The sequence below is a fragment of the Oryzias latipes genome, chromosome 5 (genome assembly GCF_053564925.1).
Source record: "Oryzias latipes strain Hd-rR chromosome 5, Olatipes_Hd-rR_3.1".
NCBI lineage: Eukaryota > Metazoa > Chordata > Actinopteri > Beloniformes > Adrianichthyidae > Oryzias > Oryzias latipes.
This window is the reverse complement of record NC_136241.1, coordinates 21,632,699-21,648,349: the sequence shown is the minus strand read 5'-3', so window position 1 is coordinate 21,648,349 and position 15,651 is coordinate 21,632,699. Positions and strand designations below refer to the sequence as shown.

Sequence of the window (15,651 nt, the reverse complement as noted above, 5' to 3'; positions counted from 1 at the left end):
TAGAGAAGCACTCAGAGAGCCACTTGGCACACTCACAGATCATGACCTTGTCAATCCCTTCTTTGATTGCTTCATCAAACCGTTGGAGCATTACAGGTTCCTTCTGTTGGCGTTTACATCCCTGCTGGTCTCTGTAGAGTTATTTCTGCACCCCCTGCTCGCCTAACAGACGCTGCTGCTAACATTGATTAGAATAAAGCACTGAAGCACATCGCGAGATCATGGCTTTGCTGATTAGTTTTAACCAAGAAGAAAGTGGAAGGTTTTGGTGTTTCTGACTGATGTGGAAAGCGACACATCTCAGCAAGTATCTGCACATTTGTAGATAAATTATCTTTACTACCTTAAATAACAATCATTTAATCGGCACCCAGAAGCTGTGTTAATCTCAGCGCTGTGCATGGTAATCACTAACTGTGCTTTGATTTGATACAGGCTACAGTGTGGAAATGAAAACTTTTCAATGTTTTCACTTATTAATTTTGAGAAGCCTTTGTATTTGATTCAAAAGCAACATTTTGTTTCCAAGACTGTGTGTTCATAACACGTATTTCGGAAAAATGAAAGTCTTAATATCAAATTTGAAAGACATACGTCAAAAGTGATGGTTTTGACCCAAAACCCTTCACAATGCAAAGTGTGCTGGGTGCTTGAATTAATGTCATTATTATTTCCAACCATGACCTCAGAGAATCCTTTTCTGAATTTCATTTTTCTATCAGTTTTTAAATGGTGGCTTGCATTGTTGAACTCTGATAAAACAAAACATATTGGAAACTAATAAGGAAAAAAAATGCAAATCAACCCTCTAGTCTGCAAAAGACCTATTTAGCCACATCTTTTTAACCAACATTTTTAAAGATCACCACCGTTTGTATTGGCCTTCTAACACAAACGCCATGTCTATGCTGATCCCACAAGTGTTCAATGAGGTTAAGGTCAGGGCTGCAAAGACCTTCTCCTCTCTATTGCTACATTTTCAAGGGAGTTTTTATTAAAGCTGCTCTGGAAGGGTTGAGTGTTTTCATCTAACGCCAAAAGAGTCAGAGTCCAAGGATGAAGAGGTTTGAGAATTTCCATCAGCTGAAGATTCTCTTCTGATTATCTCTATGAATTTAAATAGCCTCAAATGACTTTGATCTAAACTCATCTAGATATGGGTACATGCAGACCCACACCATCATACTGTCTCTACCTCAAAACAAAAGGAAAATATAGTCAACATTTCACATTTAGCACAGGCTTTTCAAAAGTGATCCAATAAGTTTAATCCAAAACTGGACCCATGGGGCCAATGTTTAAAAGTTCTGGTTTTTAGAATTTGGGGGTACCAGAGGAAACAAATCTTTTTTATAAGAAAAATTGACAGATTTGTCATTTGGATAACTCACCCTTCTTCTTTTCCTAAATATATATATATATATTTTTAACAAGTACTTTAAAATTTTGAGGAACAAACACTGGTAACAACCTAAAAAAACAAACAAAAAACTACAACAACAAACGTTACAACAATTTATTAGTGTCTCATATAAGTTGTTTGATTTCACTTGTATATATTTACCTATGTAGCACTTTAATGTCCCATTCACCCTTTGACACATGGGCGGGCAGAGCGGGAACTGAACCTGCGGAGCTTCAATCAGAGGTTGACCGTTCTACCTCTGCATCACAGTAAGCCCTAAATCTAATCAAGTAACAAGTAATCTTTTTAGAATTTAAGTTTTTCACACAGTGTGTGCGAGGAGCTGGTGGAAACATAATTACTGTATACCTTTTATCAGTAAAAGAAACAGCTTCATGCAAACTTGAACTACAGCTTATTTTATATTCTATTGGTGGCCGCTATCTAGTCGTGTTTAGTTCAGGAGCAAATCGAAACCCTCCAGCTCTTGTCTTCTCATTGTAGTCTATTTTAAAGCTCCTACAAACCGTCTGGATGTTTAATATCCCACCACAGAACCAAAAGGAACAAAAAATGGAGGCTCGCTGACAAAACTGCAGACAATTTAATCCACCACATTACAGCAACACAACAGTGGCAGTCAGTGGTTCTTGTTATCTGATTGTACATGTGAATAACTTTACTCTCTGGTTCATCTCTCCTCAAGTAGTCTTTAATAAATCACAGAAATTAACCATGGCAGCCAGTTGGCATTTATTACACCGCGCTGCCAAGCTGTTAATGGCGGCAAACTTACATTTTCTTATTTTATGATTATTTTTTAATGAATGAGGGTACCTTACATAAGTAGAGCAATAACCTTGATATTCAGCTTTTTAGTCTGTTTATTAAATCAGACAGTGATTTAATGAAAGTGCTCCATTTTTTGTCGTTGTTAATGATCTTAAAGATATTTTTTAGGAAAATTCAGCTCACTATAGAGAATCACTGGTATGTCCAGAGCTTTAGCTGCGCTGAACTGTGAAGGAGACAGTGTTATTTATTCAAACAAAACCTTTATTTTAACATATTTTTATATGTGTTTAAAAAATACATATTTGGAATGCAAAGAGCTTTACAAAATCAAATAGTGTAAATATAATGATGTTGTACAGCAGATCAAAAACACAGAATAAACCTCCAGAATTTAGACAACTTTACTGATGGAAACTTCTAATGGAGACAGGTGAGATGCCAGCATACCCTGCTATTCTGAAACCTGTTGGTGCATCAACTGTGCAAGATAAATAACATTTTAATATCCAAAGACTCTTTTAAAACACATTCAGTAAAAGCTAGAAATGTTGCTTTTTCTAACTGGATGCCTACTCGGTTCCTAATATTTCTAAATACAAATTCATAAAAGAAGGCTCAAACATCGTTTAAAAAGGTAGCAAAAGAAAAAAAAACTGGAGGAGACAGAATTCCAAAAGTCTTTTTAGAAAGATGCAGTGTTGCAATCATGCAATCATGTGCTTTAGTGTAGGCTGTGTGTCTAATATTTGGGGTCACTGCTTTGATGCTAAACCCCTTAACCAGAAACCCCCCCCCCAGCAAGACACAGATTTAAAAGAATGGAAGTCATAAAACAACTAGTAAAATCTAATGTTACTTAGTAAAGCCAGATGGTCAAAGAGTGGGGGATTATTATTAATACTCATGCATGAGCACACATGTGCACTCAGACACACACGTCACTTAAACAATGGTATAACTGTCAGAGGATTACCAGTTTGACTACCTGACCCCCATCAAAATGGTTCATCCTTCAAAGTCCTGTCTCATTAGTCATCATCCCACAATAGAAGTTTCTGTTTGCTAACACATCCTTTTTGTCAAGGAAAATAAAGTTTAATTTTGTGCAGAAAAAGTACTGTAAAACAATTTCTGGTATTGTTTAATTCCTTTTACTGTTTCTAACAGACTTTAATATTATTCATACGCTGCAGTAACTAGTGACAAAAATAAATCTCAGTCGTACCACAAGCAACAGCTCAGTCAGCACACAAGCCGATGTGAATATTCACATTTCCTCAACACTAAAAAAGTCACACTTCAGCTGTAAATCGTTGTCACTCTGCGGTGAACTCCTCGTCAGCAAAGGATTTGTAATGTGGGAATGAGAGCAGCAGCAGCGAGTGTGGCCTGCATCAGTTCTGTCAATCCTTTTAAGTCTGCTGGCAGGAAGTTGCAGCGTCGCTGTCAAACAGGCATTACTGCGATTCAGGACGATTTCTGTCAAACTGTCACCCCCGGCTGAGTTTAATTCTCCATCTCTGATCACCTCTTTAGGGGTGACAGTATCTCTTAGATGTTTTGGTGGTGAGGGGGGGGCTTGATATAAAACGGAACATTTTGGTGACAAATGACATACTGGTGGTAGCTGGAGGTTCTAGCTCTTTCTCTTCCTTGATGAATTGCATATTGTCAGTACTAGTCTCTTCTATCTTTTGGCTACTAAATAAAAAACTTGATCAGGAGGATAATTTCTAGATTTTATCAGTTCAAAAGCGTGTCGTCAGTGTAGATCTACCCTTACTTTTGTCTTTTCTGGTGGTGAGAAATGCTGAGTGTATTTAATCTTCATCTCTGTTCCACACTTCTGTTCATTATCAAGTGTTTCTGATGAAAATAGAGATTTCAAGAAGTATTACTGGTAATATTTTATTGGAGAGTGTCTGTCTCCATTCAGTGTACAACAAAAAAAAGAACAAAAGAATGAAGCTCATTAAAAATTTGTATGTATGTGTGGAATACATGTGAAAATTTTGGACCTTTTGGATGAAATGCCTTTGTGCGTATCTTTGTGTATTTCTTAAGTTGTCTTACTTTGTTTGTCTAAGTATTTACCTTTTTATTCAGATTGCCTCAGAATATTGTGACAATGTTGAAAAAAGTGAGCTAGGGAACAGTCGGTCCCAATTGAAGGCTCCTGAATGTATTCTACTGGAATGTAATCTACCTGAATTAGCAAAACAGCAGTGAATGTCATGCTGGAGGATAGGAACGGGACATATACAAGTTTGGTTCACATTTCATGTGTTTCAACAACAACAATTCAAATTAAATGGGCCTGTGTGACAAACCTGCAGGCAGAAGCTTAATAATCACAATTTGAAGAGAACAAGCAAAGTCCTGGTAAGTAGAGTGCAATTTTTCATTTGCACATATTATAATATAAGTTTTGGTCATGTAGAAAAAATATTAATCTTGTAATTCACAGTGGCACTGATCACACTAGGTCAGCTTTCCTTCTTAGGTAAAAACAGCTTAATACATATTTTTAATCTAACATTTCTTATGATTTACATTTTCTTGCTTACCAAAATAAAAGTATACAACAACTAAAAACATAATATGAAAGCTCCTTATCTTACCCACTTACAGAGTGGTTAGGATTTTGCACAGATGGCAAAATTGAATGTAAAAAAATGATAAATGATGATGAAAAATTTAACTATAACACTAACAAACGTTTAAAAAAAAGTATGAAATTTTTATGTTTGCTGTTTGATTTCACCTATCTTTGAGCCTCAAGTGGCTGAATTCTCCAGTCTGTGCTGCTACTCTGTATTTGTAAATCATGTTGTTCTTTGACCTACAGTTTCTGGCAGAGGCTAGACTTAGGTTTTTGGCTCATTATCCTGACCTACTAGACACATTTCAGAGGGAACTAAACGGAACTATAAAATGCAGTGATACATGTATACTGTAGGTATAATAAGCCTGTCACTCTATCATAGTTTCTGCTTAAACACTTACCAAATTAGACTAAACAGTATACTTTTCAGGTAAACCTAGGAAAAGTTCAGAGAAAGAGGATGTTCTGAAACAATTGGAGCGAAGAACTAATGTTATGCAGCTCAAACCAAAAATAAAAGGTTAAAGAGATCAAGTACGGTACTTTGCATCGCATTGTCAAGAGTTTTGTCGGGAAGAATGGCCTGCAGCAGCAGTGTTGTGTTGTTGAAGATGTGCAACACGTACCTGCAAACAACGAAGGATATTGGCCTCTTCAACAAGCACAATAAGCAAGTTCTCCTCTCGGAAAACAAATGAAAATTAAATTGATTCAGTACTTGTTCTTAATTTGATTTGTAGGCACAGATGAAATTGACCTATACAAATTCAATCAGCAAATAAAAATCCATTCTGCAGATCTGAGGGGACGAATCAATACCGCAAGACCGATTTGTCTGAATATCATTTTGAAATGTTTGACTCAACAATCACATTGATCAAATTAAAACCAGGACATGTTGGTGAGTTAGAGGTCGTTCTGATGAGATAGTGCTTTTCCTCTCTGACTGTTTAATAAATATTCATTTCCTTTTGAGGAAAACATTGAAGTATGTCAGTGAGTTGGATAAACTTTCAGAGGCTCCAGATATTTAGAAAGGAAAACATTTTTGTTGCTGCAATGGACACATGAAATGGGGCAATCTGACTCTGTAAAGAAACATTAATCACAATATTTCAGATAAGATCTGCTATTGCCTGTTTATTCTTGTCTTTATATGCTCTCCTCTGAGTAAGTAGGATTACTGAAATTGTCTACTTTTATGCATTTTGTTTTCTTTAATAATTTAAATGTTATGGATAAGGGTTTTCTGCCCTTGTTTGAACCCGATTTTTGATGAGAAGTTGTTTTGGAACTGGAAGCATACGAACTTTCCCACAAGAGAAAGAAGTGATATTCAGACTAGATTAGATTAGATGGACTTTATTAATCCCACGATGGGGAAATTCTTTGTGTCTGCAGCAGCAAAACACAGACATCCAACAACAGCAAAAGTGACATTAAAAAAAGTGACCAGTAAAGTGACTAGTAAAGTAAAGTGACTAATAAAGTAAAGTGACTAGTAAAGTAAAGTGACTAGTAAAGTAAAGTGACTAGTAAAGTAAATTGACTAATAAAGTAAAGTGACTAGTAAAGTAAAGTGACTAGTAAAGTAAAGTGACTAGTAAAGTAAAGTGACTAATAAAGTAAAGTGACTAGTAAAGTAAAGTGACTAATAAAGTAAAGTGACTAGTAAAGTAAAGTGACTAATAAAGTAAAGTGACTAATAAAATAAAGTGACTAATAAAGTAGAGTGACTAGTAAGGTAACGTGACTAATAAAGTAGAGTGACCAATAAAGTAAACTGACTATTAAAGTAAAGGGACTAATAGAGTAAACTGACAAGTAAAGTGACCAAAAAAAGTAAAGTGACTAATAAAGTAAAATGACTAATAAAGTAAAGTGACTAATAAAATAAAGTGACTAATAAAGTAAAGTGACTAGTAAAGTAAAGTGACTAGTAAAGTAAAGTGACTAGTAAAGTAAATTGACTAATAAAGTAAAGTGACTAGTAAAGTAAAGTGACTAGTAAAGTAAAGTGACTAATAAAGTAAAGTGACTAGTAAAGTAAAGTGACTAATAAAGTAAAGTGACTAGTAAAGTAAAGTGACTAATAAAGTAAAGTGACTAATAAAGTAGAGTGACTAGTAAGGTAACGTGACTAATAAAGTAGAGTGACCAATAAAGTAAACTGACTATTAAAGTAAAGGGACTAATAGAGTAAACTGACAAGTAAAGTGACCAAAAAAAGTAAAGTGACTAATAAAGTAAAATGAATAGTAAAGTAAAGTGACTACTAAAGTAAAATGAATAGTAAAGTTAAGTGACTACTAAAGTAAAGTGACTAAGAAACTAAAGTGACTAGTAAAATAAAGTGACTAATGAAGTAAACTGACTAGTAAAGTGACCAGTAAAGTAAAGTGACCAGTAAAGTAAAGTGACCAGTAAATTAAAAGTGACTAGTAAAGTAATGTGACCAGTCAAGTAAAGTGACAAGCATTTTTCAGGGTTAAGAGTGCAAACATTAGAAACGGACAAAATAACATCTGAATCCTGGATTTACTATAAATTATAATATACATCTTATTTTCAACAACAGTTTTAACTTTTAAATACAAATTATTCTGTATTTTGACCACTGTCTAATATTAAAGAAAAAATATTTTAAGAATGCATAGAAATGTTCAGCATATTTAGCATAACATTTAACATAAATGATACAGTGCACAAGAACCAGCTGTCTTATCAAAATGTGTTTAATAGTTACAATTTGAAAACAATTTAATCACAGTTTAGTTTTTCAGATTGCTAAAGAAGTTATCTAAAAACCTGATTCAAACATTATAACTCAAACAAGTCTTTACCAGATTATTTAGCCTTTAAGTGGGCACTCATTCTCTTTGGAGAAACTCATGGTTCCAACTTTTTTAAGATGTTGCTACCAAATAACTTTGGGGAAAAAACAAAAGCAATGAGTTACAAATTCATTTTACCTGTACATTATCATCTTTATTTCAAGAGAGCCTTAAATATGCCAGTCAAAAACAAGCATATTGCAGCTGAACTGCAACATCTGTAGAATTTAGAGGTAGATCAATACTGATTTGGCTTTCATAAGTTATGAAACCTTAATATGGGAATTTGCTATAAATAATGACATTTGAATGCTTAAAGCAATACTCATTGATATTAAATGCTTCAAGGAACTTCCCAACTTTTCTACACTTTTTCAATTTTCATTCAAAGCCACAAAACGTAAAATATAACAAATTAAATTCACGATACCAACTTCTCTCATGTGGAATAAAAGGGGGCAGAAATGACAAGCTTTCTTCTGGAATTGCTATTAATTTTAAAGTAGCAAAAACAAATCTGGAATATAGGAGATGAAGTTGCTGCATATTTTCTAATAAAACAAACGGGAGCACTAAACAAAAACTGGAGCCTGACAAAGCTGAATTGAGATAGCATTTGCAGCTCACAAAGGAGCGTGTAAACATTGTTATTTCCATAAAACTCGGCCTGGGCTCACAGAGCTGCAGCCTGGATGTGCGCACAGGCACATACAGAAAAGCTGTGGGGAATATAAGGAAGACAACTGCAGGCTAGAAGCTGGGGCCTCCATTCTTGTCATGAACAAATGCAAACGGGAAAACAAAATGTGGGTTTCCTATATACGAAATATTTTAACTTTTAAAAGAAACCAATTAGAAATGATTTTTTTAATCATTTAATTATACTTGTTAATCTGTTTTTTTAATTTATGTCCTCCTTTAATTTCACTCAAAATATCTCTATTTCTGCCATTTTGAATTTTTTTCTCATGTATTCTCCATTTCTACCTGCTAATTCAATCACCCACACATAAGTACGCCTTTCCTCTGGTGAGTTATCCCCCTCAGACGCACACTCTATTACCCAAGATGCACTGTCCCACTGTGCACTGGCCTTTTCATTGGCTAATAAAACAAACCTGAGCTTTATGGCTCTTCCGATTCCCAACACATCAACCACAGAGAGCAAGAAAGACAAAGGGAGGCTGAGAGAAAAAAAAAGTGAAATAGTGGTGAGACGGTGGGGAAGGATAAAAGGCTTAGAAAGACAAAATGCCAATAAATAAGTAATACAATCAAAAAAAGATGATCTATTTTTCAACCTAGACGAAGCAAATGTGGAAAAGATGAGGAGAATGGCTCATCAAAATTCAGAGAGCCATTCACTAGTTGTAAAATAACAGCCATTGATGTGCAAACCAAAACTGCGGCATTGATGAAATAGATGATATTTTATTGTTCCAGCCCCTAAGTCCCAGCCTGTATAAATAGCTATTGATTCTAGATGTTTTATTCAGTCGGCTCGGCCACCTTTCAAACCAAGCAGAAGTGAACTGTTTGAGAAGCCTCTCGCTCTGTTGGAGTTTCTCTGCTGCATTTTTGTCTTACTGGGTCAAGATTTCATTTTGACTTAAAACTGAAACATATTTTAAATTGCATATTTATGTGGGTGGAAGTGTTTTTTATTTATTTGGATTTTTTTAAGTGTCAGTGTATATCACTAACCAGTATATTTTCAGACTTCTTTAAATAAAAAAAACAAGTCAAATCTTCTCTTTTTCAATGCTTTTAGTAGAAGGCTGTATTTTTTTTAGATTTGGATTTAAATGATCGACTCTGTGTTTTTACTTGTCAAACCTGGAGAAAAGCTTTTTTGTTATGATCCCTGCTCATGTCAAAAGACAGTAAATCATGGTGCAGACTCCGCATTCGTATTTTCTTTTTACCGTTATCTTGTCCACCCTGCCCCCTGTCCTTTCCTTTATATCTTTTTGTGAGTGACTCACACACATCAGCGCAAACAGTCACACTTTCACACATCGGCATTCGAGCCTGCAGGCCTGGTCGAAGCGAGGCACCCAGCTGTCAGTGCTTTTCACTCCAGTCTGTTGATGGAGCGACAAGGGCCGCCTGACGTCCATGAGTGCGAAGAGCTGTGATGCTCCTCCTGCTGTTTTGCGCGCACACATCTCCAACCTCCCAGCCATTCATTCTGTGCAACATCCATCTGCATCACTGGTTACGACTCTCCTCCTTTTTTCTCCCTTTTCTGCCTCATTCTCTCCCCATTCCCTCCGCTATCATTTTTCTTTACCTGGATCGATGTTTTGTCACTTTCTTTGTGTCTCTTTTTTTACACTCTTTATTTTGTTGAGTCAGATGCACCCTTAATAAAATGCTCTTGTGATCTAAATTTTATTCTATTCTGCTTGATATCTTTTTTAGACAAAAGTGTATGAGGTCTTCACAAACACAGTCTTCTGATAACACCCCTTCTGTAATCTTAGATCAAACTATGCATAGAAAGTGCTTTTAATAAATTGTAACGTTTTATAGTAGTTCTATAACTAAATAAAGCTCAAAAGATAGCAGCATCAGGAACATGTACAAGAATCTCTATATTGATGTGAACAAGCAGTCTCAAATCAAACGTCCATCATGATTGTCTCACAGACACATAGAAGTTTTGATGAAGAAAAAGGTGAAAGACAAACTCAAGGCAGAGCAAAGCCTTTGCCAAACAAAATAAATAGCTAATTTGGTTAGGGATTGGGATTAAAGCAACAATTTTAAAAAAAGATCTAAGGGCAACAAGTGGCTCACGAGTTTGTCCAAACTTCACACAGAAAAACACAGCTGGATTCTTAAGGCTTGTGTTGTCTGTACTTATAACTTTCACCTTTATGAAAGCCTAATCAAAAACCCCCAACGGTAATTGGTTATAAAAAACAACTAATACTCGCATATTCATCTGTTGCTGTGCATGATGAATGTTCCATTCAAAACCAAAGATGTCAACTTTTTCACCTACTTGTCTCTATTTATGTTGTAAAAATACCTAAGATTATCAGCAAATGTAGGATGACTAAAATTATGTTTACACAGACCATTATTTCTCTCTGGGAAAATAATTCTGCAAGACATAGATTTTAGTATAAGGTCACTAATGCATACAACGAATGAGTCTAAGACCTTAAAAAACAAGAAAAAAAGGAATCCGATTTATTCAGTATTAAGCAGATGTAAAGGCAATAAATATAAACTTAGGATATTTGCTGACCTGCATGTTTCTGAGATTTTATTTAAGATTGTGGAGACACAGAAATGTTTAATTGAGAAATGTTCTATAAAAAAAAGAACAAAAAAAGAATAAACAAAAGAAAGGGAAATTAAATTTTAGTCACATATTTCCTGTCCTTTTGGAATTGCTTGCTTTAAATGTTGTCAATTTAAGAAGATATTTTAAAAAATGGATATAAGACATACACATACAATTGTTTCAGAAGAAGTCATTGGTACTGAGACCAAGATTCTTCTGTCCAGTAAATCATTGAGAGTGATAGTTTGGCTGCAGAACATGCTTTACTTTCACATCTGTTCAGTCACTGTCGGATGTGATATCTGAAGTGCAAATAGATGAGGGTTTATGCGCTCAGTCAAACGGTGAAATGTGTTCGTTGTATTTTCACATGACAGGATGCCCCTTCATTGTTGTTGACTGTTTTAAGAATGCACTTCCTGAACTCCAGCAAATTCCCAAAACAAAGTTCCTGTCCTAAACAAATGGTGTGCCATTTATCATGTTTGGAAAGCTGTTGAAACTAAGAAATAAAACTCGAAGTTCAGGAAAAGATAAATGATTTTACAGATGCAGCACGACAGGCTTTTATTAAAGCTTTTATTCAGTTTTAATTTTGTATTCTCTCATCCCAACTGCTTGTTTCCACTCATACATCACCTTGAAAAAGAGGGATAAACTGATTTCTGAACAGAAACTTCCACAAAGTGTAGAAACATGTTTGCAGTGAGAGGTGCCATTAATGTGCTTCTCTCTCATCAGTCAATAGTCTTTTGTGCTGACTGTCGTTCACAATGACAGCTGTCCTCCAGTGCTTGAGCGGGCATGCATGTGTGTGCTCATGTGTTCAGTCATTGATGGTTTAAAGTGTGGAAACTTGCCAGCAGCAACACTGAGACATGCATTGACGGCTGTTTTCAAAAGAGTTATTGAAGTCCTTCTGCCGGTTTAGTGGCTCTGGGTCAATTTACTCAATTTTCCCCCCGTCTCAGAATGGAGATCATGTGGAGGCACACAGACCTGTTGCAAAGAGCCAACAGCACTTCAACTCAGGGATTGGTCACCAAAACATTTAACAGACAATTTAATAACTGACCCTCAATTTTCGGGGTTTGCTTTTATGTGACAGTTGTCATGGTTGGAGGTCAAACTCTAAAAATGTCTGTTGTGGTGGATTGTTAATTTTAAAAAAGTAATAAATCTATTAGAAATGTTATTTTGTTTTCACTACAGTGTGACACACAGCCTTTGAAAGTATCTTTACAGACAAGGACACTTGGATGTGAACATTGATATTTACAGTGATGAAATGATAACAAATTATTCTGAAAAGTACGTATTGAAGTTCCGTTCATTAGGAACATTATGCATAATCGATCAGTTGACTGGGAAATGTTAAGTTGGAAACAAATGATCGTTAAAAATGATTAAACTGCAAAAGGCCATCCTATTTATTTATTTATTTTCATTTTTTAGCTTATAATTTAATTAGTTATTTGAAGTAAAGTCATTTTAAAAGGCCAATGCACAGCATCAAACTCAAAATTGGTTGGACCTCAAATAATCCTGAAACTGAACATGCAAACATTCTTTACATTTAAAAGACTTAAGTGTTAACAGGCCATTTAGCACACATTTATCTAAAATGTGCAAAATACTATTTGTTACTATTAAGGAAAGCAATGAACTGATCTCTATAGCCCATCTTATTTTGTGTGTGATGCTGCGATATGCTCAGCTGTCCAAACTGCCTGCTTTTTAACCTGAGTTTAACTTTGTCTCTTTCTTCTGTCTCCAGATCACCTACAAGGCGTTGAGCTCACTGGACCCCAGTGCTGACCTGACCACACAGAGGGGCCGCGTGTTTAAGCTGAGAAACGAGACCCACCACATGTTTGTGGGTCTGTACCCCGGAACCACATACTTCTTCACCCTAAAAGCCTCTACTAACAAAGGCTTTGGCCCGCCTGTCACAAATCGGATCACTACCAAGATAGCAGGCAAGTGTTTGATTTGTTTGGTTTTTGTATTTTGGAATCTAAGTTTGTCCCAGCTGCACGGTGGAGCAGTGGTTAACACTTTTGCCTCACAGCAAGAAGCCTCTGGTTCAAGTCCCAGGGGACCTTTCTCCGTGGAGTTTGCATGTTCTGTGCGTGGGTTTTCTCCGGGGACTCCGGCTTTTTCCCACCGTCCAAAAACATGCTTCATAGGTGAATTGGTTAATCTAAATTGGTTGAATGTGTGGGTTTGTGATTGTGGACACTCTACCCTGCGTCAGACTGGCAAGCTGTCTAAGGTGCCCACAAGTGGCCGGGATAGGCTCTGGCAGCCGCGTGACCCCGAAAGGCATTAAATGAAAGACGATGAAAAAAAAAAAAAAAGTTTGTCCCTTTTTGTTTCTGGTGACTTTCGATGTTCACCTGTAATTACCAAAAGCTTTGAACTGCAGGTATGGACAGTTGACCTGCTGATGAGCTGACATGTCGATCACTATCTCTATAAATTTCTGTTTCAGTCTTTCTTTTTGCCTTACATCTTCTTTCCATTCACAATTTTACTAATATCTCTCTCATCATGACATAAAAATGCCTAGAGATTCATAATTTAAAATCATCTTTTTTTTTTGCAAAAGTTGTGAAAACCCCTCATATGTTAAGAAATGTAACTATGCTGCACAAGAAAATAACATTTATTCCTATTGCTATTTTAAGGAAGTGTACTTTTTTGATTCAACAATAAATTCTTTTTTAATCTGTTTTTATAATCACTATTCACGAAGCATACTGTTATTGGTAAAAACAATTCCTTAAAAGACATTTGGTAAGTTATTGTTTCTGTGAAATAAAAATCTGTAAATATAAAAAGCAAGTAAAAGTTCAAACATCGATAAGGCATTGCAGACTTTTGTAGAGGTCACTTTTACAACAGACCAGGTGCAGTTGCTTTCCTGACAATGTCTGACAATACTAGAAGGCTAACATGCCAATGGAAGCCAACAAAAAATCTCAGAGTAACAAAGGGATAAATGAAATAAAAAAAAATATTTTTGTCTTGTGCAGCAGCTGAGCAAATGGAAAGTTTCCTGTTACAGACGAGTCAAAATGGAGTCACGATCTGAGGGTGGAATGTCCAAGATGGCTGATGGCCTTTCAGAATGTGGAGAATTGCATTGCTCAAAAAATCTATTATTTTCAGATTAAAAAAATAAATAAAACAAGATTAAATGGGACACACACTTGTGATAATTTCAACTATTCACAACATAGAATTCCAAAAACTATGGATATTTTTCACTCTGAAATCACCATTTTCTTCTTTCTTTTCCACAAGGACCTTAGAATTCTTAATAAAATATGCTTCAGGCTTTTAAAAATGAGCAGAAATTGCAAAAAAAAAAGTACCGGTAGTAGAAAACCTGTTTTATGAAGTCTCAAAGGAACTTGTTGCAGTTACCAGCAAGGGGGCTCTGAAGGACAGTAGCTTAAGTCAAAGAATATGTACACAACTGATTTGTTACTTTCTCTAAATACAAAATTACATTAAAATTAAAAAATACTTTTTAAGAAACACATAAAAAATAATCCAATTTGAAGGTTTTGAATTGTAAAAGTTTCAGCCTTGTATGTCCTAAGTGTGTAAAAACCCTGTCTTTTCTGTCAACACATCCTGTGATTTTCCTAACTTGACCTTTCCTCTGAGCCTCCTTTTCTGCTTCATCCCCACTAATCTTAATAACATGTTGCTCAGAGTAGAAAAAACACATTATTTTCGCACACCATAGCAGATATGTCTCCCTTTAAATGTCACGCCATCCCTAATCTTCATTATCTCATTCAGGGTCTTAAGGATGCAGAGATTTAAATTAAACGCTTCAGACAGACAGAGATGGATGAACCAGGGAGGAAAAGGGGAAAAAAAAGAGTGATGGAGTCACATTAATAACCTAAATGTTGTGTCAGTCACGAAAAAAAGGTGTTGGTGTTTTACTCAAATGGGCATTTATCCAGCACCTTTAACACGACACCATGGCAAATGGGAAATGTTGCTCTTTTGAGGGCCTGATAAGATTACTGATGTCAAGATATGAGACCATATTACCAAAATACATAACATAGATTAGTAAAAATGGAGATTCACACAATCAATAACTATTAGTATAAGTAAGTTTAAGCTGTTATAAGAAAACAATATCATAGAATTATTTTTAAAATACTTAAAAAATTACGTTACACTACTTTATCAACCCAAGTTGAACTAGAATTTATCATGTTTTGGTACTTGGTACTCAGTTAATATCCTGTGCTGTTTGAAACCTAAACTGAACTTTAAATAGAATATTATTGTAAAATTCCACGCGTGTTGTTTCAGCCCCCATGATGCCTGAGTACGACTCTGAAAGCCCACTCAATGAAACAGAGACGACCATCACCGTCCTCCTGAAGCCTGCTCAGTCCCGTGGAGCACCGATCAGGTACATTCTTCTCAGCAGTGTGTGTCAGTCTTTTCTTTTTTATTCTTTTTCATATTTTTCAATTTCAAATTGTTTATCTGCTTGTAGCTTTCCTCTTCTTCCTTCATCCATCCTCTTACTTTTATTCACATTCCTCTAGTGTTGCTCCTGGTGCACCATGAGGGGCTATTAAAGTCACTCACACATATAAATCCAATTTACTTGCAGGGGAACCAAGAAAATGAGACTCCCACCCCCCTGTTTATTTTGTTTTTTTTTCCCCCA

The 15,651-nt window shown here is 35.6% G+C and overlaps 1 protein-coding gene across 17 annotated transcripts in view; it reads left to right on the top strand.

Annotated features, from left to right (window-relative positions):
• The window catches only part of ptprt (protein tyrosine phosphatase receptor type T), a 311,398-nt gene that overhangs the window by 143,875 nt on the left and 151,872 nt on the right, over positions 1–15,651 (top strand). For all 17 annotated transcript variants that reach the window (XM_078948035.1, XM_078948033.1, XM_078948029.1 and 14 more), the window contains exons 12-13: positions 12,715–12,916; positions 15,285–15,387. In XM_078948035.1, coding sequence (XP_078804161.1) covers positions 12,715–12,916; positions 15,285–15,387 — 305 coding nt within the window. The remainder of the gene's footprint in view (positions 1–12,714; positions 12,917–15,284; positions 15,388–15,651) is intronic.